The sequence below is a fragment of the Miscanthus floridulus genome, chromosome 13 (genome assembly GCF_019320115.1).
Source record: "Miscanthus floridulus cultivar M001 chromosome 13, ASM1932011v1, whole genome shotgun sequence".
Classification (NCBI taxonomy): Eukaryota; Viridiplantae; Streptophyta; class Magnoliopsida; order Poales; family Poaceae; genus Miscanthus; species Miscanthus floridulus.
In genome coordinates this window covers 61,987,862-62,009,842 of record NC_089592.1, presented here as the reverse complement: position 1 = coordinate 62,009,842, position 21,981 = coordinate 61,987,862, and the positions used below count along the sequence as shown (strand labels likewise).

At 39.8% G+C, this 21,981-nt stretch overlaps 1 protein-coding gene and 1 long non-coding RNA gene across 3 annotated transcripts; one reads left to right on the top strand and one right to left on the bottom strand.

Annotated features, from left to right (window-relative positions):
* The first annotated feature begins 276 nt into the window (after positions 1–276).
* Positions 277–17,284, top strand: LOC136500778 (MADS-box transcription factor 23-like). Of its 2 annotated transcripts, none has more exons than XM_066496207.1 (8): positions 277–375; positions 772–977; positions 6,031–6,109; positions 14,967–15,028; positions 15,646–15,745; positions 15,854–15,874; positions 15,957–16,040; positions 16,158–17,284. In XM_066496207.1, exons 1-8 carry the CDS (start codon positions 364–366, stop codon positions 16,296–16,298), a joined length of 705 nt encoding a protein of 234 aa, XP_066352304.1. In that variant the 5' UTR covers positions 277–363; the 3' UTR covers positions 16,299–17,284. The 2 variants fall into 2 exon arrangements, with proteins under 2 accessions (XP_066352304.1, XP_066352303.1); XM_066496206.1 differs by having other exon boundaries at positions 15,833–15,874.
* LOC136500779 (uncharacterized) lies at positions 11,276–20,757 on the bottom strand. The gene is made up of 4 exons (XR_010770105.1): positions 20,534–20,757; positions 17,303–17,358; positions 12,434–15,045; positions 11,276–11,741 (listed from the first exon to the last, which is right to left on the bottom strand). It is a non-coding gene; the product is annotated as an uncharacterized lncRNA (long non-coding RNA).
* Between the last annotated feature and the right edge of the window lie 1,224 nt (positions 20,758–21,981).

The window sequence follows — 21,981 nt, the reverse complement described above, 5'->3', positions numbered from 1 at the left end:
GTCATTTTCACTTCCAAAAAGTCAGCAACTTTTAACTTTGACCAAATATGTTTAACAAAATATTAATATTTATGGTACATAATTAGTATCATTAGGTAGATCGTTGAATATACTTTCATAATAATTTATTTGGAGATATAAATATTGCACGTATTTTCTATAAATCAGTCAAAGTTAAGAAAGTTTGACCAGCACGATTCTCATAGCGACTTTATTTTTGAGACGGAGGGAGTACATGGAAAGCTGATGGGAGAAAAAGAAGCTGTTGCATTTAACTGACGGAGTACTGAGAAGGACAGCTGGATTAAGAAATCTGCAGCGTGATGGAGCATCGACACGAACGCGCACGTGTCAGGCACTGACATGACAGAAGTGGTAAGCCGTGCAGATTTGTTTATTGTCAATGATGCAGTACTAATCAACAATTAGTGAATTAGGACGAGGTAGCTAGCAGCTAGAGAAAGCAAAAACGAGGAAGGGCCTTCCAAACGCTTTGTACTTGTATATATGCGTCTTTCCAGCTGGTCCTAGAATACTTTCTTGGGCAAGCACAGGACAGGCATCTCAAAAGAGGATTGGGCAGTTGCAGGAGGATCATCCAGACTATCAGAGGGAGAAGAGAAGAGAGAGAGAGAGGGAGGGAGAGAGAGAGGGCTTCTCCCATCAGAGAGAAGAAAGAGACATAGTAGCTAGTACCACCGTTCAAAAGTTTCTGCAACAAGGTACTCCTATGTAGATAGTTAGGTCTCAGCTCTCTCTTTCTCTCTCTAGATCTGTGCTGTTGGGAAGAAGGAGATGGGGAGAGGGAAGATAGAGATCAAGAGGATCGACAACGCGACGAGCCGGCAGGTGACGTTCTCGAAGCGCCGGAGCGGGCTGTTCAAGAAGGCCAAGGAGCTCGCCATCCTTTGCGATGCCGAGGTCGGCCTCGTCGTCTTCTCCAGCACCGGTCGCCTCTATGACTTCGCTAGCACCAGGTTTGATTATTGCTCCTCCTTGCTAGCTTAATTGCTGACTATTTGTTAGATCTACTAACGACTAAGTACTTATTATTACATATATGAAACATACAGCCTATATACTCAAGCACCGATGAAGTGTTTTTTACTTCGGTTATTAGGGCAGGAGAGAGAGATGCAAGTGGCATAGAATTTTGATACCTCGTACCTAGCACCAACTTTTACGGAGAGTATGTTAATTTACTAGTATACCTCTTGGAAAGAAAAAACAAAAACAAATGGATGGATTGCACTGTTTTATTTGTTACTCCCTACGTTTCAAATTATAAGTTGCTTTGATTTTTTTTTTACATCTATTTTGCTATACATCTAGATATAATAATATATTCAAATACATAGCAAAATGGATGAACCAAAAAAGTCAAAGCAACTTATAATTTGAAATGGGGGAATACCTTATAGCTTTGTAAGATTTTACTTTCAAGCTTTGTGTGGTAAACTGAACCGACCGGTGGATTCAGGTTTTCCGAAACATTATAGTTGGGGTTGCACATATATATATTTGGCCAAATAACCTTCTCTATCAATATACGCCCTGCATGCTCTTGTCGATGGCTTTTTGAAGAAAAAAAACATTTGGCCAAATAAAGTTTAGTCATACGTTGAGTATTTGCAATTTTGCAACCAAATTTTTTTAATTAATTTGGGGATCAAATTAACATGACAGACTACAGAAGGGAATTATAATATGTAGCTATTGGATGTGTTCCATGTGTCACATGTCCACAATCTTACAACGAATGTTTCCTTTTTAAACGGGAAGTATTTGAATGATGTTCCGGACATGAATTTTTCGCTTTTCCCTTTTCCTTTTTATTATTTTATAACTTCTCATGATTTTACAGTATTTTTATTCTTAACATAGAATGATGAGTTTCAACTCTAGTGAATTAGTTTTACACAGAGTAAAATGAGTAGATGTATATTTCTTTGTTTTCTTGAATTTCTATATATGTTGATATCGTGCCTATATAAACCAAAACTGAATGGACGATTATACCCGAGATATTACTTTCACTATGTCTCCCCAAGTGCAATATGATTATTCTTCAGTCCTTACTTGATAATGTGAAAATGGTTTTAGTGCGCTAGCTAGCTCAGCATACCAACATATAAAGAAAAGTCTGACCATACATGGTACGGTACTTCATAAGTACGTTATTATACTAAAGAACTTATACATTGCTTGAAAATAATAATAGGCGTTCATTAGTCTAAACCTAATGGTTAAAAGTAGAGAGGTACCTTCCTCCTGCACTCCATCGAGCACTAGGCGGATGGGGGTGCAGCGACACGCCCTTTCTATCTGTTCTCTGCTACACAAAGGAGATTAAGTTACATTATTTACTAGACTACCCTTAATCACAATTAATTAGTTCATTTTAAGATCAACAATTGATAAAATTTCTATAGGGGTGGTTCCTCCCAAGCTTTTAGTGATATAAGAATTGGCATTTGAACAAGTAATAAATACTATTGGCGTATAACCCTTTTCTTATTTTTAGCACATTATATAGTACAAACACAAACTTACTGGTCAAATTTTCATGTAGCTTAATTCAAATGTTAATCAGGTGCTAGAAACTAAACCAGCTTCCACTTTTTTTACTTCACTTGATATGACGTATTAATTTATAATATACAGGGTATTCAGATTGCTCATATGTTAGAACGTACATGATAATATTTGCGAGCCCTAGCCATAAGGCGATAATTCGAGGGTCAAACTACCCAAAACCGAATTCTACATAAGATAAGCGAAAACTATTCAAGTAGACACTTTTCTATCTCTCTCAGAACATATTTCCACTACATGATTTTCGCACACAGTTCAAAGTTTTTCAAGAAAATGGAGTACAACACTCAACAGAAGTTTTGCCTCGTAGATGGCTATTTTTCACTCTGGAGACGACCCAATATCAATGCAATAATGACAATGATTCAACTTAAAAAGTTGGTGATTTGGAAAGAAATAAACTGATATTTTTTGCCTATAGAAACGTAGCCACCTTTTGTGAGGTAAGTCTAAGACCTGGCACGTGCAGTACCAAGAGATTTGGGTTATGTATGACCTTTAAAAGCCAGAAATTAACTTCATCATCTAAAAACATAGAAAGACATTTTTAATTTATCATGTTCTTTATCCAATATATATACGCCGGCTACACTTACACTAGTACAAAACTGATTTTTACACAGGCGCCTCCTATTTCTTTAAGGATGGATTACTTAGCAAACAATTTTTAACTATCGTCGGGGTACTATAGCTTACAAACTGACACTGAAAATATATTTTTCAGGGACGGTTCTGTTAACTAAACCATCACGGAAAATATATCTGTTTTTAGGGGTGACTGGCCAGATTAGTAAATCTTATTTTTTGCAACTTCTAAATGATTTTTAAAAAAGTTTGAAAATCATTTCAGGGACAGTTGTAAACCAGCCCTGAAAATGACTTATTTTTTCGATCGATGGCATGGTTTTAAAAGCTAGCTCTAAAAATCGTTTTATATAGTGTTTTACAGCAGGTGCCGTAGTTGTGGCTACTTGATTTGTATCGTAGCCGCTGAGTAGTGCAGCTGTAACAAGCAGCATCCAGCGCTACAGAAGCACTTTCCATCACAGCCATAGAATTTGCATAGTGAAAGGATGCATTCAAATAACTACTCAAAGAAGTATTAAATAATATTCCTTCCGTCCTGTAATATAGTGTATTACAACATTTAAAATTTATCCTCAAATATAATGCATTTTAGAGGATAAAAACTAATTTTGTATTAAATACTTTCCATTTATCAACCAATCATCATCAATTACGTTGATGATAGCGTCTGATTAGGAATTAAAGTGAGAGTACATGCGTCTTTATATTCTCTCTTAATTTATCCTAAATTCATAGAATGCACTGTATTACAGGGCAGAGGGAGTATATTGATTGTTGGGCCATTAGATCCTTTTTGACACATATATATGGGCGATAATCATTCTCTCCAAATAGCGGAAAGTGGCTCAATTTCTTATTAGCCCCGTCTGTAGAGCGCAGAAAATTATTGGGAAAATGCATAGTAATTTCGTATGAATCGGGAACCCACGATTTTCAAAAGGGCCTTACCAAGTGGTAAAAGATCAAGTGCACTGCCTTTTGCTCTCTCTCTATTGCATGATTATTAGTATCATCTAAGAACTTCAAACTGCAAGGCAGGCTCCTGGATGATTCAAAAAGGTTAAGGGCCTCTTAGAGGCAGGAGAATGTAAAACACAAAAATGAGAGAAAACAGAGGAATATAAAAGGAATGGAGGTGTAAAACAGAGGATTGGAAAACTAGAAATGAGTGTTTGGAACACACGAACACTATTAGCATCAAAATCTATTGGTTTGTGCTAAACACAATTGTTTAGATTAAATAGGAGCTAAATACACCTTTACAAAGCGAGATATATCAGTTAAAAAAAATTGAAGTGTCTTGGACGAGCCCACATGGTTGTGCATGCAGGTAGGGAGTACGTAGATTAGTGCATGAGTTCGCAAGAGCTGCAGGAAATATTCCCATGAGCTCAGAGCTCATTTTTTTTTCTTTCTCCCAAAACTGCAGGTTTCATTACCTTCCTTTGGAACAGTTTAGGTCTCTTCCCTTATTCCAAACGTTGCTACAGTGAAAACATCCTATAGAAATTGGAAAAAGTCTACATCACCCCCCACCTTTCATACTTGGTCTACTTCACCCCTCAACTATGAAACTGTCTGTTTTACCTCCTGAACTTTCCAAAACCGTTTAGTCTACCCCTGGGCGGTTTTCTGACAGCGGCTTTGCTACAGTAACAACAGATTTGCTACAGAAACGTTGGTTTGCTACAGTGCCCGGTGGCTTCGATTTCTTTTTTTTATTTATTTTCGGTGAATCTTTGAAAAATCACAGTAAATCATAGAAAAATCATAAAATAAAAAAACTAATTTTATTGGACTCTACATGAGTAGATCTACACAGTGAATATATAATACGGTATGCTTTAGTATAAATTTTTTTTTGTAGCTTTAGATTAATTGGAAAATCCAATTTTGTCTGTAATTAATTAGAATTTATCTATAACTAAGTTATACATAGTCCAATGAGTACGAAATTTTTACTATAGTTCAAGCATACAATAATTAACGTGCCATAAAAATTTTACCACAATTGGACCATAGAAGCTACAGCTATGAATTATTCTAATTAATTAAAGACAAAATTAGATTTTCTAATTAATCTAAGGCTACAGTAAAAAAATTTATACTAAAGCATACCGTATTATATATTCACTATGTAGATCTACTCATGTGGAGTCCAACAAAATTAGATTTTTTATTTTATGATTTTTCTATGATTTACTGTGATTTTTCAAAGATTCACCGAAAACAAATAAATAAAAAAGAAATTCAAACCGTCGGATACTGTAGCAAACCACCGTTACTGTAGCGAATCCTCTGCTACTGTATCAAAACGATGTTAGAAAACCGCCCATGGGGTAAAATAGACGGTTTTGGAAAGTTCAGGGGGGTAAAACAGACGGTTTCATAGTTGGGGGTGAAGTAGACCAAGTATGAAAGGTGGGGGGGTGATGTAGACTTTTTCCTATAGAAATTTGATTCTTTGTTCTTCCTACATCTTTCCAATGAACCAAACATGGCCTAAAATGGTAGGAAAGAAACATATCATTCCTGTGTTGATAAACTTTGTAATAAGTTTGATCTGATTCCTCTTTCGAGGGGATGAAACCGGATGTTTAATTTCATATCTAAAAAAACACATTCCTGCCTTATCTTTTTATTATTCTCTTGGCCTACATTGATAAACTTTAGACAGGTACATTACTCCCACTACATAAGGGTGTCATTTTGTTATGTCCTACGCACAGCAGGCTCGCAACTGTTATTTTCTGGGTCCTATATTAGTTGTTATCTCTATGTTATATTGCGGCAAATTTGTGATTGATGTGACTAGTCCTAATGGAAAAAATTATTTTTCTCGACCAGCATGAAATCTGTGATTGAAAGATACAGCGAGGCAAGAGAGGAGCACCATCAGACTATGAGCGCAAGTGCTGAGGCCAAGGTATGATATGAACTTAGTTTGTATTCTCTTATCTTAGTACTATATATGAAGTAGCATTATAGACCTTCTAATGCACCATGTACGGTACACCCCATCAGGCAGTGATGATACTTCTAGAGTTTTTTGCGTGGAGAGATTCTTGGCCAATCCGCTTTTTCTCTTCCTTTTTTCCTTGAAACTGTCAATCCTAATTTCCTCTATAGACTGCAGTAGAAATCCGCGTGCAAGAACCCAAGTTATTGGCTTGAATGTTAAGATTTTTTGCACTGTATGAAAACTTGCAAGAAAGAAAGGCCCATAATCCAAATAAAATACAAACCAACTTTAAAGTCTGGGCCAGGCCATGATATTTCTGATAACCAAGGCCCACTGAGCATGACCAGAACCTTAATATAAAAAGTCCAGCGCACTTTCTCAAAAAAAAAAATCCAGATTCATCAGCATTATTATGATGTCCAAGCACTTCTACGTCAGCCACTATCGATCGAGCATGCAACACAATAATTAAGATGCTTGCGTTGGGTAACTCCAATGTCCAATCCGATGTGCCCTGTGCGCAACATTTGGTACACTGTATACGATACATTACTACAGAGAGTTTGGGATGAATGCAGGAATGGAACATATTGTTTATCAAGGCTAATTTAGAAGCAAGGGCGAGGATGAAAAACCCTCCATAAAGAACTAAATTATTATTCAAATTATTTTCCCATAGATTTCCCACCCTAAAAAAAATCAGGGGTCCCAAGAGAATTTGAGTTTTCAAATTAGCCCTCAGGGTTTGCTTTCAAGATTTAATCAAGGTTTTGGGAAAATATACTAAATAGAAACAAAAAAACGCAAATATAAATCAGTAAGACAGTTGAAACGTTTCACCAGTCTTACCAATTTGGGTCGGAAACTCCCGATGATATTACACTATTTTTGCCAATATTCCCGCACACGGTCTTAGTATTTGAACCTATCATTTTACATGTGCATGAACTTGTATTAGCAGTAAAGCATATTTGTTAGTTTAAAGAAAAAAAGTGAAGTACGTTTAAAGACTTAGCTTATCATTACTATTTATGGTACTGTAAAAAAAAACTATGCATCATCGAATTGCCTACTGATATCGACGTGCCGTAATATCAATGCCGTAATCGTTTCTGACTAAATTTCGTTTAAGTAAAAAAAAAAGAAATGAAAACAGACCTCCTCCGACTGTACGGTTTCATCCCTGACTAGTCACAAACAAACTACTTTAATCACAGTATAAGGTGTCAAGTGTCCATATGCAACCAAAGCTTTAACACTTTGAAACCACTGCGCGAGTAGCACCACAAATACTGTGACGTTTAATGCTCGATAAAAGAAAGAAAACCAAATGCAAAGGGATAAAAGCGGAGAACACTTGGGGGCGAGAAAGGATCGAAGCCTACATAGTCCACCTTAACAGAAGCAGCCGTGTCATAAGTGGCATGCATAATTTCCAAGCCACGATGGTTAAGTACACCATATTTTGCGTGCGCCCATGCACACACAGAGCCACTCAAACTTTTTGTTGTTGTTTTGGTTCATAGTAGCAATTGCATGTGTAAATATCAATGTAAAGGGAATGATGGAATATGTATCAATATAATAAATAAAGAGAACAATGGAATATGTAGTATTAGGAGTGTGAATGACTTTAATCGTTCTGGATTCAACACGCATGCTTCGGATAGATGTCATGTTTACCATTTTCGAAAAAGCACGGTCGATTCTGAATACTAATATTATATCTAACAAACTAATTGTCACTCTCAGTCCAAAATCCACTCAATCCTAATCAATAGAAGGTAGAGTTATCCACGCAGTAATGTTGCACAAACATAGCCACACAACATACCAGTGTGATATGGGTATTATACAAAGCATATGCTTAGAGGTGGAGATGCATTTATTTAGTAGGACAGGAGTAATGATATAGGATAAGTTATAATGTTCATGAAACAAGCGACATAGAACTAAATATATAGAAGGGAGTCACTGGCGGTGCAGCTTCAAACATCGGACGCTCAGCTCACACGACCCACGCACGGTCTAGTCGAGGTCGTGGGTAACGTCACTGCACCGGTCTCCCCTCCCTGTTCGCGCACGCACGATTCCTGACCCGCAGGCGCCAGTCGCAACCGAACCACTAGCGCGGGGCCTAGCATGGTCTGCACGTCACACCTCTGGGTCCTAGTCATCAGTCCCACCTCTGGACGCGTGCCGCATATGCATCTGCTAGCCTCAGGCCCTCGCATGGTCACCCACGGCGACGCCTCAGCCGGTGTAGGCGACTGCGGCAAGTGGGTCCATTGCAACATGTATAACACCAGATCTACTTTTGCAACATCTAGATGAAACACTTGCAACATACGTCCGAAACAGCTGATACACTTGTAACGTACATCTAAAACCAAACACCTAAAAAATATTTGAAAACATATGTGTAGTCATTGCAAAACATATGCAACATCCAGATGAAACACTTGCAACATATGTATGAAACACCTAAAACACTTAAAATATATGTTTGCAACATACATGTATATACAACATCCAGATCTACTTTTGTAACATAGATCGGGGCTGACTTTTTTCTCAACATAGATACTTACGATAAGTTAGTAAAGAACACTCATATTGATGGCAATGCAATTACGAAAACAAGGAATCAGTCAAATAGATCTTTATTGGTTTACATGTATAGCTAGTATTATTGTATTAAGAATCCTAAAATTTCCATTGTCCATGGCCTAAAGATATAAGAACCAGGAAGGTCAAAGGACTGAATCATTTCACTGATAGGACATGAAATTAGTCCTTTAGCTAGGATGAAGCAAAGAATGGGGAAGGAGCCTTGAGAAGCAGCAGCATTCAGTGGATCCACGCTTAGAAAACTACGGCTGCTTCTGTCTTTGTGTGCTTACCTTTCTTTGATAACAGCCACAAATGGTGAGCTACAAAAAATGCTCCAACCTCTGCAACAGGACAACCTTTTTTTCTTGTTATAAATGTAATGGAACAGAGCTTCACTGCAACACAATCCGTCAGATGCCTTTCTTGTGGAAAAAATGGAGCATCCATGCAGCAGCACAACAGTCGGCCATGAAGGTGTACAGAAGACGCTGCAGCAGCTTCGGGTGATTTCTTCGTCCCGGCGACCGTACCCTTGTCCAGAATTTTGTGCCCACCTGCAGCACGAGTCAACGGAACAAGACCCAAGCCCTGGGGCCAGCGGGCTTGCTACAGCCCCTCGAGGTTCCGTCGTAGGTCTAGACCGACATTTCAATGGACTTCATCGAAGGCTTGCCTAAGGTTAATGGCAAGTCCGTCATTCTTACGGTGGTCGATCGCTTCTCCAAGTAAGCGCACTTCATCGCCCTTGGCCACCCCTACACTGCTGCTTCAGTGGCTCGGGCGTTCTTTGAGGGCATTGTGCGCCAGCATGGGTTCCCCTCCTCCATCATCAGCGACCGCGATTCAGTGTTCACAGGTCATGTGTGGCGTGATCTCTTCAAGATGGCTGGTGTGACACTGCGCATGAGCATAGCTTTCCACCCGTAGACGGATGGGCAATCCGAGGTGGTCAACAAGGTGATCGCCATGTATCTACGCTGCATCACTGGTGATTGGCCTCGTGCTTGGGTGGATTGGTTGCCCTGGACGGAGTATTGCTACAACACATCCTTCCACTCCGCCCTGCGCACCACTCCGTTTGAGGAGGTCTATGGCCGTCCGCCCCCCACCTCTGCTGCCCTACACGGCTATGGCCAAGACAGACAAGGTGGATACTTTGTTGACCAATCGAGATGAGTTCCTTGCTGAGATCCGCAAACGCCTACTTCAAGCGCAGCAGCTATCCAAGAAGTATTATGATGCCTCTCACCGTGACTTGGAGTATGCTGTGGGGGACTAGGTGTGGCTGCGCCTGCTCCACCATCCTGCACAGTCCCTCGAGCCCCGAGCTAAGGGCAAGCTTGGTCCTCGCTATGCCGGCCCGTTCCAGGTGTTGGAGTGCATCGGCGCCGGCACCGTCGCTTATCGCCTTCAGCTTCCGGAGGGCGCCTGTCTGCATGATGTCTTCCACATGGGTTTACTAAAACCGCACAAGGGAGATCCTCCGGCTGCGCCTGCTCCTCTGCCGCCTACGTTCAATGGTCGCCTTCTTCAAGCTCCTGAGCGTGCCATCCGTGCCCAACTCCAGCGGGGCGTTTGGCATGTTCTTATTCAGTGGCACGGCATGACTGAAGACGATGCTACCTGGGAGCCGCTCCAAGCATTCCAAGACCTCTACCCAGATTTCCAGCTCGAGGACGAGCTATTTCTCCAGGCGGAGAGATATGTTATTACCGGCGTCCAGTACACACACCGGCGTACCGGTGGCTAGAGACCGGCGCATAGGGGGGCGCCTGGCCGGCGCACAGAAGGCACCAGGATTAGATGGACTATTAGTCCAATTATCTTTATTTGCTATTTTCCTCAATTAGGATATTAATTTCTTAAAATAGGATTTACAGAGAGGCTATATATATATATATATATATATATATATATATATATATATATATATATATATAAACACTTATTGGAGAAATCAAGCAAGGCAAACATTATTTGCCTGGCCTCAAGGCCCAAGGGCCACGTACGTGACTCCTTGCCTTCCTGCCGTCTCTCACGCACAGCCCTAGGGCGGCAGCAGCAAGCAGCCGCCTCTTCTTTCTCTCACCGCCACGGCACGCACTCCCCTCTTCCATCCCTACAACCTCCGCAGCAACTCCACAACCTCCGCAGCAACTCCGGTAGGACCTCGGGTCCTATCAGCTTCATCATTTCACAAATCACAAATAGGATAAAAATGCTATGCGTTGTGAACTGAAACTTGAAGAGAATGTTAATAGGCTGTTAAGTTTGCTTATAGTGTCAATGATTATGTGGGCTAAGTTAAACAAACCAACACCTTTTATTACTACCGTAGCAGAATAATCTAGCTAAATATCAAAGCCTCAAGCCTGATTACGCATGAGCATGAACAATCAAATGCCCAAGAAACTAAACTAAGAAATCAACCACCAATGAAGTATTATTTTCCAATGTAATGTGCATCTCAAGGTTGTTGAATGATGGCTGTAATAGACCGGAAAATGGATAGCAACATCCAAAATTTTGATAACAATTCATTAGATTACATGCATTTTCTGCTGGTATAAACAGATCGTTAACATGTTGATTCAGCCAAGCTGAAACACAATCCATAATCAAATTCTCAATTGAATATACAGCTCCATTTTGAGGTGGTAGGCAAGCTCTTAATAAACTAATCAAGCAAAATCCGAACACAGGTCTTGACAGTTCTTAACTAAATGTTGCCTTGATCAGAACATGCTCAGAACATGCTCTGGCCTCCAATATAGGCTTACAGTTATACAGAGCTTATCTGCACTGACCCTGGTGGCAACAAGTGTTATCTAATGATATTTGAAGAAATGAAAAAGTAGCTTCTGGATGTTTGTTAATGAACAGATTGAAGCTGAAATTTGGCTTCTGAGAAATAGAGCGCCACGTCATACCAATGAATAGCAAGAATGACATCCCTTGCCTTACTCAATTCATAAACAATAATCTGAAATGGTTAAACACTCTAATATCAGAACCAAACAATAATAACAAAGGCTGTCATATATGCAAAAGGGTCCATTGCCTAGTAGTTGACTCAAGCACCTAGATTCAACTCCCCATGGGAGCAAATTTAAGGGTAAAAAAAACCTCCCTTGCGCAACCCATAAAATAGTCGCGGGGATTTTTCGGTCGGTTGGAAGACTGACGTATCTTATTCAAAACAATACCACAGTGGAAACAATACCGTGGGGGTGGTCTTCCCCATGATAGCTGATTTTTTTCTTCAAGGTTTTCATATATCATCATCGATGTGGCAAATGATTCTGATCACTGCAGCCACTAAGCGCAGTAGAGAAATTATCTAGAGGACATTTAAGTTGGTAAAGAAATATATTTATGTAATTATCAAACTGTCATTTGAAGACACAATTGTAGTCCCTCTTCGTAATAGTCTAAAAATCATGTAACTTCAGTTGCATTGAACAGTACAGCAGAGGCAACTTGCTGATTTGTTTCCTTGACCAAAAGAACTGTATCCAAAACATTTTTGGTGGAGGATATGGTTTCGAGCATAACTTGACAATGTAACAATACAACAAAGAAGTAAAAAACTAGGGACACAGCTGCAATAGAAGAACCATCCAATAAAAAGTTCAGATCTTCTAACTAATAATATGAATCAAATAAAGGGCGTACCCAGTGCAGAGAGCTCCCGCTTTGTGAGGGGTCTGGGGAAGGCTGTCAGTGGCAAGTCTTACCCTCGCCAGTGCAATGCGAGGAGACCGCGACTCGAACCCAGGACCTTCCGGTCACAGGCGGTAATATGAATCAAATATCTCAACTATTTTCTTTCCACATAAAGTTTCACTTAGACAATACCTGCAAATGTTACATTTGAAAACTTTCATATGCGTAACGCGTAAGTGCAAAAATGCACTTGGAATTAAAACTTGGGTGATTAATAAGTTAACAAGTTCAATGTTTAATACCACTATATATTTTGGTGGTAGCATGTATTACTGAATCAGAGTAAGAAAAATAGTTAGTGACTAAATTTACTGTGGTTTAGCTACCACATGTGGTCTGTCTGCCAATAGGTAGCAGCTAAAGACAGGTTTTCTAAAAGGCAGATATCTTGTAAATTGCCTTAAGAGTCATAGGTTTGTAAGGCAACCTATTACACCGCCATTGATAGTGTGAGCGCCAAAAGCACATGAAAATTGACTGGCATGTCCTGTCTTTTGATTCTGATCTAGGGATTTAAGCAAAACAACAGGGGCCATGAACATCATGGTAATAACTGCAAATGACTCCAACGCTGCATAATGTAGCCCGCTATGAAGCATCACCTGCTATATTCATAGACTATGTTGACCCCCAAATAGAAATCACAAAACTGAAACAAACATTTCATAAACTGGTTACCCTTCATCCTGAAGAACTTCTGTTGGACACACACGCTGTTGGCTCCAGGTTCTGATCATCTCAACCACGACCAGGATGAAGGTGGTTCTAAACTAGTCAGGTTTAAGTGAAATAAACATTAACCACAAGCACCAAGCAATGTAACTTTTCCATATCTTTTTCCAAAATAGTACAGGATGGTGTAACTTTACAAAACCACCAATAAAATTATTTTGAAAAGGTGCAAAATATTTATAACTTAGAACGATATATCTATATCGTAGTGGCATCTTGGTGCCCAATTTGTTTGAGCTTTTGGCCACTTTTGGACTGCTAGCTTTTGGACTTTCCAAAAGCCAAACAGCTCCTAGAAGCCAAAAGCCCAGAAGCTCACTTGCCTTCTCAGAGCTTTTTGGCTTTTGAAAGGTCCAAAAGCTCCTAGGAAGCCCAAACAAACACTGCTGCATTTTAGACCAACTATTCTCAACTGTGCTGAGAGCAGTTACAAGATGTACAGCACAAATATCATGGGTGTATTAATTCCTATGCTACAGATAACATTTTCACAATTGTCTCATTTTATATGCCATAACATTTTCAGGATGCAATGCTCCATTTGAGTTCATGTTAGATGGTAACATTTTCTCATGTTTATAAGTGAATAAACTTGAATAAAATGGTACCTACAACATGTTTAAAGGAGCAATGAAAGTTCAGATCAAGTTATCTTGTGAGCAAACATATTTTGATAAGATCAAGTTATCTTGTGAGCAAACATATTTTGATAAGTAAACAAGGAAGTAGTTCGAAAAAAGATAAGTAAACAAGGATGATAAATACATTACCACAAACAAATTTGTGTTAGAGCATCTCCAGCAGGGCCCCCTACTTGGGCCCCTATACTACTTTTGGGAGCTGGATGGCAAAAAAAAGCCCACTCTAGCAGGACCCTACTCAGGCTCCCAAAAGTAAAAGGCCCTCAAGTTCTCCCCTCAACCCCCCTCATTCCTAGGGACTCTGGAGGTGGCCTCTACTTTTTTTCTTTCCCACCGATCCTCTCCTGCTTCAGTGCAGATCCCACCTGCACCCGCCAGCCAGAGCAAGCCCCCGATCCCCTATCCCCTATCCCTGCCGAGCCCCTCCCTGCCACGGGTGCCTCTCCCCATCACCGAGCCCCTCACCGCCGCCGAACCTCTCCCCACCAAGCCACTACCTGTACATCGATGGAAAACGGGAGAAAAAGAAAAGGAAACACATGCCACAGATAGAAGGGTCCCAATTGTCATAAAAAAGTAGGGGCTCAAAATTGAGGGTTGTTGCTAGAGTTGTAGCAGAAATTTGAGGGCTGGAAAAGTAAGGGTGGCCCTCAAATTCCAAGTAGGGGGCCAGGTTCGAGAAAAAAGTTCGAGAGATTTAGGGGGGCAGTGCTGGAGATGCTCTTACTGCATAAACACTTAAACAGTTACACAATATCCAAAGACCTAATTGTTCTTGAACCATATTTTTTCTAGAATGTGGAGAGAATTTCTCTTGAACCATTAATCATTTCCAAACCAAAGATGCCTTCATATGAGCTTATAGCTAACAAAAATGATATTGTGATTACATATCCCTGTAGGATCTGATTGCTTGTTGCATTCTTATTTTCTTTCATATTTTGGCTCTTGTTGGGTACCTGGGTTTCAACTCTACTAAAACCCAACTTCCTTTGAAGCAAAAGGTTGTGTTCTTTTTGTTGTAGTTGTAATCCTATGCTAAAGTAGAGATCATTTGGTTGTCCAGTCACTCTCATTTATGTTAATGGAAAGCTTTTCCATCTTACTAGCTCTGGCAAAGGGAGGCAGGAAGCTTGAGGCAGCAACTGCATAATTTGCAAGAGCACCATCGGTACGACCTAAACCAACCTACAATAAATATTTCAAATCATTATGAGAAAAAGAATGTGTCTACTGCAGTTATTTTTTTCATAGTATGCTTAACAGTACTATCATAGCAGAGATATTGTACTTACATCAGAGGAAACAAACACCACTAGAAAGAGAAATTGTAATTTTATTTCATGCTCAGACATAGAATCAATGGGAACAAGGTCCTAAAAAATAAAGATCGATAAGAATTAAGAACAAATTCTCAGCACATGATGATGAATTGCAAGATGCAATTGGTTCAATGCTCTATGTGTGTCTATTAATGCTATGCACAGGAAGTTTGAAGTCACCAACACAAAGTTAAACCTTATACAGTATGGCTCCAAAACTTTCAGAAACAGCAATAAGCAACAATCTGCTTCATTATTCTATTTGATTAAGTGCGTGTCCTTACTCCTCCCACAAAGGAAGTTATGTTATGTGTTGGTTAATTCAACTGTACACTTGATGGCTACAAAAATGGTACTTTATTTTAATGTTCTCTCTTACACATGAAATAGGATCATACATTCATACAATAACATGTGCATTTTCAGAAAAGCATAAGCTAATGTTCTATACAATTTTTCACTGCAGGCAGTTGTTGGGCCAGCAGCTTTCTGGCCTGGACGTGAGAGATTTGCAGAATTTAGAGAATAAGCTTGAGACGAGCCTAAGAAATATTCGTCTGAAGAAGGTTGCATTACAGATTCTTTAGTCGCCATCACATACTTAACAACAAAGATACCAGTTGCTACTTTGTTTACTAACTTTCAATCTGCAGGACCAACTTATTTTTTATCAGATTCAAGAATTAAACAGGAAGGTTTGTACACACAACTTATTCAAAACTACTAACATATTCTAGGGTCTCGCTTGACTACACAAACTGCTTATTTGAATTATAGGGAAGCCTCATGCACCAGGAAAACATAGAACTATACAACAAAGTCAACCTTCTTCATCAAGAGAACATTGAATTACGGAGAAAGGTATATGCATCTGGAAATAGTTAGCCAAAAAAAGGGTGCAATTAGTAGAACTCATCTTTTATTCCACATGTCAAGTGTATGTGAATCACAAAACATCATTTCTTTTTCATTTTTCAGGTGTATGGACAAGGAGTAAATGAGCATCCAACAAGTACTACAGTTAGACACAGTATTCTGAATACAGAGAATGAAGATGTTCCAATCAATCTTGAGCTGAGTGTGCAAAGGGACAAGTCAGAAACACCAAGTATAGGGTGAGATTTTTGTCCAAACTTCAGGACAATTCAGAGTCAGTAAACCAGATGATTTAAGAAAGACCACTGAAAGTGCCATAAGACTTCAATGCAGTGAGGATAGCTAAAACTGAGAGACCAGAAATCAATATCGTGGGTTGAATTGCAAGACCTAACAGCTAAAGTTTAAGCTGCTAGATGCAATTCTTCTTTATGAAGAAAAAGGCGTACCCGGTGCAGAGAGCTCCCGCTCTGTGCGGGGTCTGGGGAAGGGTGTCAGTGGCAAGCCTTACCCTCGCCTGTGCAATGCGAGGAGACCGCGACTCGAACCCGGGACCTTCCGGTCACAGGCGGTAAGACTCTACCGCTTGCACTGGGCCCGCCTTTCAAATAAGCTTGTCATGTATGCTCTTGTAAATTGTACTCTGAATTATAAGTTGTCTTGGCTTTTCTAGGTACATAGCTTTTGCTATGCACCTAGATATACGCTATCTCTTGATCCAAAACAACTTATATTTGGAACGGAGGGAGTAACTTCAAAAGATGATAACAAGTTAAATATTGGATGATCTTCTACCATTAGAACTTAATAGAAAACAATTCCTTTTGAACTCAAAATGAAAACGTGTATAGGTAGAGAATAATACAGAGGATTTTGGTAAAATGACAACTTTAAACTTCAAACCAGAGCAGAGCAATGTCCACTGTCCTATGACAAAACAGATACATCCAAATGCGCAGTTGGTCTCAAAACTGAGCTATTGAATAAATAAAATGCTTTGTACTCTAAGCACGAGACCTGCTTAGGGTGGAACCCAAGTAAGCAGGCATTGCAACTATACCCTTTAACCACATTCATTGTACTTTGTAGTATTCTACGAAAAAATCAAGCCTAGTATAATTATCACATCATAGTACATATAATAACCAGTTAGGCCAACCAAAAACATTGATCCATATCAATCTATCAATCGCTGTGGGAATAACAAAAGATAAATGATATTTCTCATAATACAGAAGAACACTTACAAGCTCTTGCAAGCTATGCAGTTGTTGTCTCGAGCTTGCTGCCCCCAAATGCATATCTAATTAAAATAATTGAAGGTTAGTAAAATCAACTTATGCAAGGTATAAACGTACTTATAGTGTATTTTTAATTTTTACTAAAACTTGAGGATCATCATAATACTGACAAATGACAATGTAAGAAGAATATATATCACTGCAGAGCCATGTGCATATATTAGAACTTTTGTTAGGCAAATTACTGGCAGACAACAGAAAAAGAAGCTCACAAAGTCACAGGTGGCACACAACGTGCATCCAGCATGGTGAATGGTGAACATGCAGTGGAATTAAGTGGTACTGGCAGCAACATGCAGAAATGGGCATTGACATCAATGTGTGTAGTCAGACATGAGGCACAGATGAACTCACACTAGTTATGAGTCAAGGCAGATCAATTTACCAAACCTACCCACCCCACAGCCCACACTGCCCCATGCCCCCACCCAACCCCCACAACCCTCCAAACTTGTGACCATAAAGGCACTAAGCAAGAGACTGCTATTGTTATATCAGATTGGCAAAAAAAACATCAAGGTATCCCATCAGTTCATGACCGAGAAGACAAGGTAAAAGAGTCCATCTCATATTTCACATGATCTGATGCATGGCCAATATTTCCTGACATGGAAATTATACATGTGTTTAGGTTATACCAAGACCAAATTATGAAACAAATGTGCAAACTCTCTAATAATGAATATGCAATGCACTTCATATTATAATGTAAAATATTTACATTATGATATATACTTCAAAAGTACACTCCTAACCTTAATAATACTCTTTTAACTAAGTTAAAATATGCGGCAAGTCCTTAATGAGAGTAGTCATCCAATATAGCATATGTTACCTAGTATCCCAGAACTCAAACTTGTGAATCGATGTAAACTGTCATAATTCATAAAGCTTGATCATAGTCATCAATAGTGTGTTCATATAAAACATCTACTTGTTTCTTGATGTTATTGATGTTCAATAACATACAACAACAACAAAGCCTTTAAGTCCCAAACAAGTTGGGGTAGGCTAGAGTTGAAACCCAGCAGAAGCAATCAAGGTTCAGGAACGTGAATAGCTGTCTTCCAAGCACTCCTATCTAAGGCTAAGTCTTTGGGTATATTCCATCCTTTCAAGTCTCCTTTTATTGCCTCTACCCAAGTCAACTTCGGTCTTCCTCTGCCTCTCTTCACGTTACTATCCTGGCTTAGGATTCCACTACGCACCGGTGCCTCTGGAGGTCTCCGTTGGACATATCCAAACCATCTCAACCGGTGTTGGACAAGCTTTTCTTCAATTGGTGCTACCCCTAATCTATCATGTATATCATCGTTTCAAACTCGATCCCTTCTTGTATGACCGCAAATCCAACACAACATACGCATTTCCGCGACACTTATCTGTTGAACATGTCGTCTTTTCGTAGGCCAACATTCTGCACCATACAACATAGCAGGTCTAATCGCCGTCCTATAAAACTTGTCTTTTAGCTTCTGTGGTACCCTTTTGTCACATAGGACACCAGATGCTTGCCGCCACTTCATCCACCCTGCTTTGATTCTATGGCTAACATCTTCATCAATATCCCCGTCTCTCTGTAGCATTGACCTTCCAAACTAATATCTTGCTCCTCCCGAGTAGTAGTGCCGAAGTCACATCTCATATACTCAGTTTTAGTTCTACTGAGTCTAAAACCTTTGGACTCCAAAGTCTCCCACCATAACTCCAGTTTCTGATTCACTCCTGTCCGGCTTTCATCAACTAGCACTACATCGTCCGCGAAAAGCATACACCAAGGGATGTCCCCTTGTATGTCCCTTGTGACCTCATCCATCACTAAGGCAAATAAATAAGGGCTCAAAGCTGACCCTTGATGTAGTCCTATCCTAATCGGGAAGTCATCCGTGTCTCCGTCACTTGTTCGAACTCTAGTTACAACATTGTTGTACATATCCTTAATGAGCCCGACGTACTTCGTTGGGACTTTATGTTTGTCCAAAGCCTACCACATAACATTCCTTGGTATTTTATCATAAGCCTTCTCCAAGTCAATAAAAACCATGTGTAGGTCCTTCTTTTTCTCCCTATACCGCTCCATAACTTGTCTGAACAATTTATGTGATGATGAAGATTATTCCATCGTATGGGATATCATGATATTATTTTTTATCAAACGATCATAAACTAAACTTCAATTAACTTTGTAAAACATGCTGGGTGTAAATGCATGTATCTTATTGCAATGCATAGTATAAAAACAAGCAATCGATCTTCTTTAAGAAATATGTTAGGTACAAATAAAAATGAGGCATGTATGTGCCAATATTCCTAGGTTCCAAAGTAATACGCTACACCCTTTATATTCCATGTACTTAAGATATTTTGATTGGAAACAAAAAAAACCTACTTAGAGAAAAATATACCTAGACGTAGAGGCCCAATACACAAGTACTGTAAGTGAAACAAGTATATTATCGCTTGAAAGAGTTTCTTCAGCCCATATTGCAACCTTCAGAATGTGCTGATAAAATTTGCCATTATAGTCTCACATTTCCCTACCCGGAGTCCTGAACACAAATTCTACAATCTTTGTGGGTAAGGGAACAGAAACACAAAACTGCTGCGCAATTATCCGACTATCCGTTGGCACCAGTAAAACCTTACAACAGCTTTTTGAGGATCAAAATATGTAGCATAAGCGCAGCAAGAGACCTCATGATTCTAACAAACACCTACACCCTAAAATTTTAGGGAAAAGGGATGAAATGAGGAGAGAATATATATGCAGAGCCACAGCCGACCAAATGAAGCAAAGTTTCCTCGCGACAAAATCGATGAATCACATACGCCCTGAGCAACATTTTCACTTCCCCAAGTCCCCACCTACGAGTTCCCTAGTTCCCTCCTATACGAACACCAAAACTGCAGAACTACATACTGTTTTACCCGATCCATCACACCGGATGACATCAAGCAAACTGCAATGCATCTATGGATCCAGTTCCAAGCTCCACACACTACTGATCCAGTTCCAAGCTCCGTACACTACAAGCACCACAAAAACCAAAACCACAACGGGCACGAGGGGGGGCAGGCCGGTGTCACCAAGACACCAACCACACAAGACCGCTCGAACTGTAAGCGGAATTCAACCTATCGTAAATCGTAAGCAGAAGCGGAGTCAGTTGAGCTTACCTGGACGGATCGGCTCCTCGCTTCGTCGCGAGGGCACACCGCTAAACCCTAGATCAGGTGAGCTCGGCAGTCGACAGGTGGGGTGGCGGACGGGGAGGCCTGCAGCCAGAGGATACAGCATAATTTGCCAGGATTAAATAAGCAGCGGTCGCCGGTGCGCCCTCCGCTGTTTACCGGATTCGACTTCGAGGCGCTGCTGATTCAGAACGCCAACTGCTGGGATTTCTTTTTTAACAAAAGGGACTGCCGACTTTTTTTTTTTGAACCTGGGACTGCCGACTTCTGGTTTCTTCAACAGGCAACAGCTTCTCCAGGACCCAAGCTAGCCAAAAGAAACCAACTAATAGCTAATTACTTCCTCCATTCCAAATTATAAAACGTTTAGCTTTTCTAAATTTATGTTTTTTATTGTGCACTTAGATATACGCTACGGCTAGATGATGCACGTATATCTAAAAAGCCAAAACGTCTTATAATTTAGAACGGATGAAGTATTAATTAAAACTAATAGCTAATTGTTAGTTACCCTCCATTCCAAATTATAAGTCGCTTTGATTTTTTTGGTACATCCATTTTGCATGTACCTAGATATAATATATGTCTAGATATATAGCAAAATGGATGTACCAAAAAGTCAAAGCGACTTATAATTTGGAATGGAGGGAGTAGTAGGTAAGACATTAGGTAGGTTTATTAACTGAGCATCTAAACATGTTCTTAGGAGAGTTTTATTTGCATTTAATAAATTGTCACATAAGTGTTTTTGATAGCGTGGCAACGGTTTTAATAAGAGATAGATGAAGTGAGTTTCATGGGATGAAACTCTCTTGGCACAATTACCAACTATCTATGAGTCATGAAATTAAATGTCTATGAAACCGTATAAATAAAAATTTCTATTGAAAGTGGGTATTTCAACCATGTTTCATTTTGTTCTATATGGCACGACAGTTTTAGAAATAACGCCATGAAACTTTTCACTAAAATTGGCCTTAGCTAATTTTTTAGCAACTAAGAGCATCTCCAGCGAGACATCGACGAATTTATTAGAATTCTGCCATTCTCACAACTAGATTTTGTTGGTTTACGATCCTGCAAAAGAGACTCGTTATATTGCCATTATAAAACGAGGCCATCACGCTAGAATACCTTTTCGTAATTTTTTATCTATTTAATGTTGCTACCCATGAAAACACTCTTTTCTATTATACAAATGCCCCTGCCTCTTTAGCTGACGGAGAAAACAACACTCGAAGACTCCTCTTTCTTCTCCGTCGCGGTGAGAGCGCACAACGTGCTCCCATGGGCGCCATCAGCACCGCCTACGCCTCGCCGCCACTGCCTCCCACACGCCATTGTCACCCCTATTATCTTCTTAGTCTTCCTCGGCGACATGCATTGCTGCTGCTAGGGTGGGATTTGGGGCTGACGTTGGAGATGGGAGGCAG

What these genes read in the sequence shown, in the direction of transcription:
- LOC136500778 (XM_066496206.1), top strand. An exon ending in GCGCAAGTGCTGAGGCCAAG is followed by an intron (nt 6,110 to 14,966) that starts GTATGATATGAA and finishes CCATCTTACTAG; the next exon opens with CTCTGGCAAAGGGAGGCAGG. An exon ending in GAAATATTCGTCTGAAGAAG is followed by an intron (nt 15,746 to 15,832) that starts GTTGCATTACAG and finishes TTCAATCTGCAG; the next exon opens with GACCAACTTATTTTTTATCA.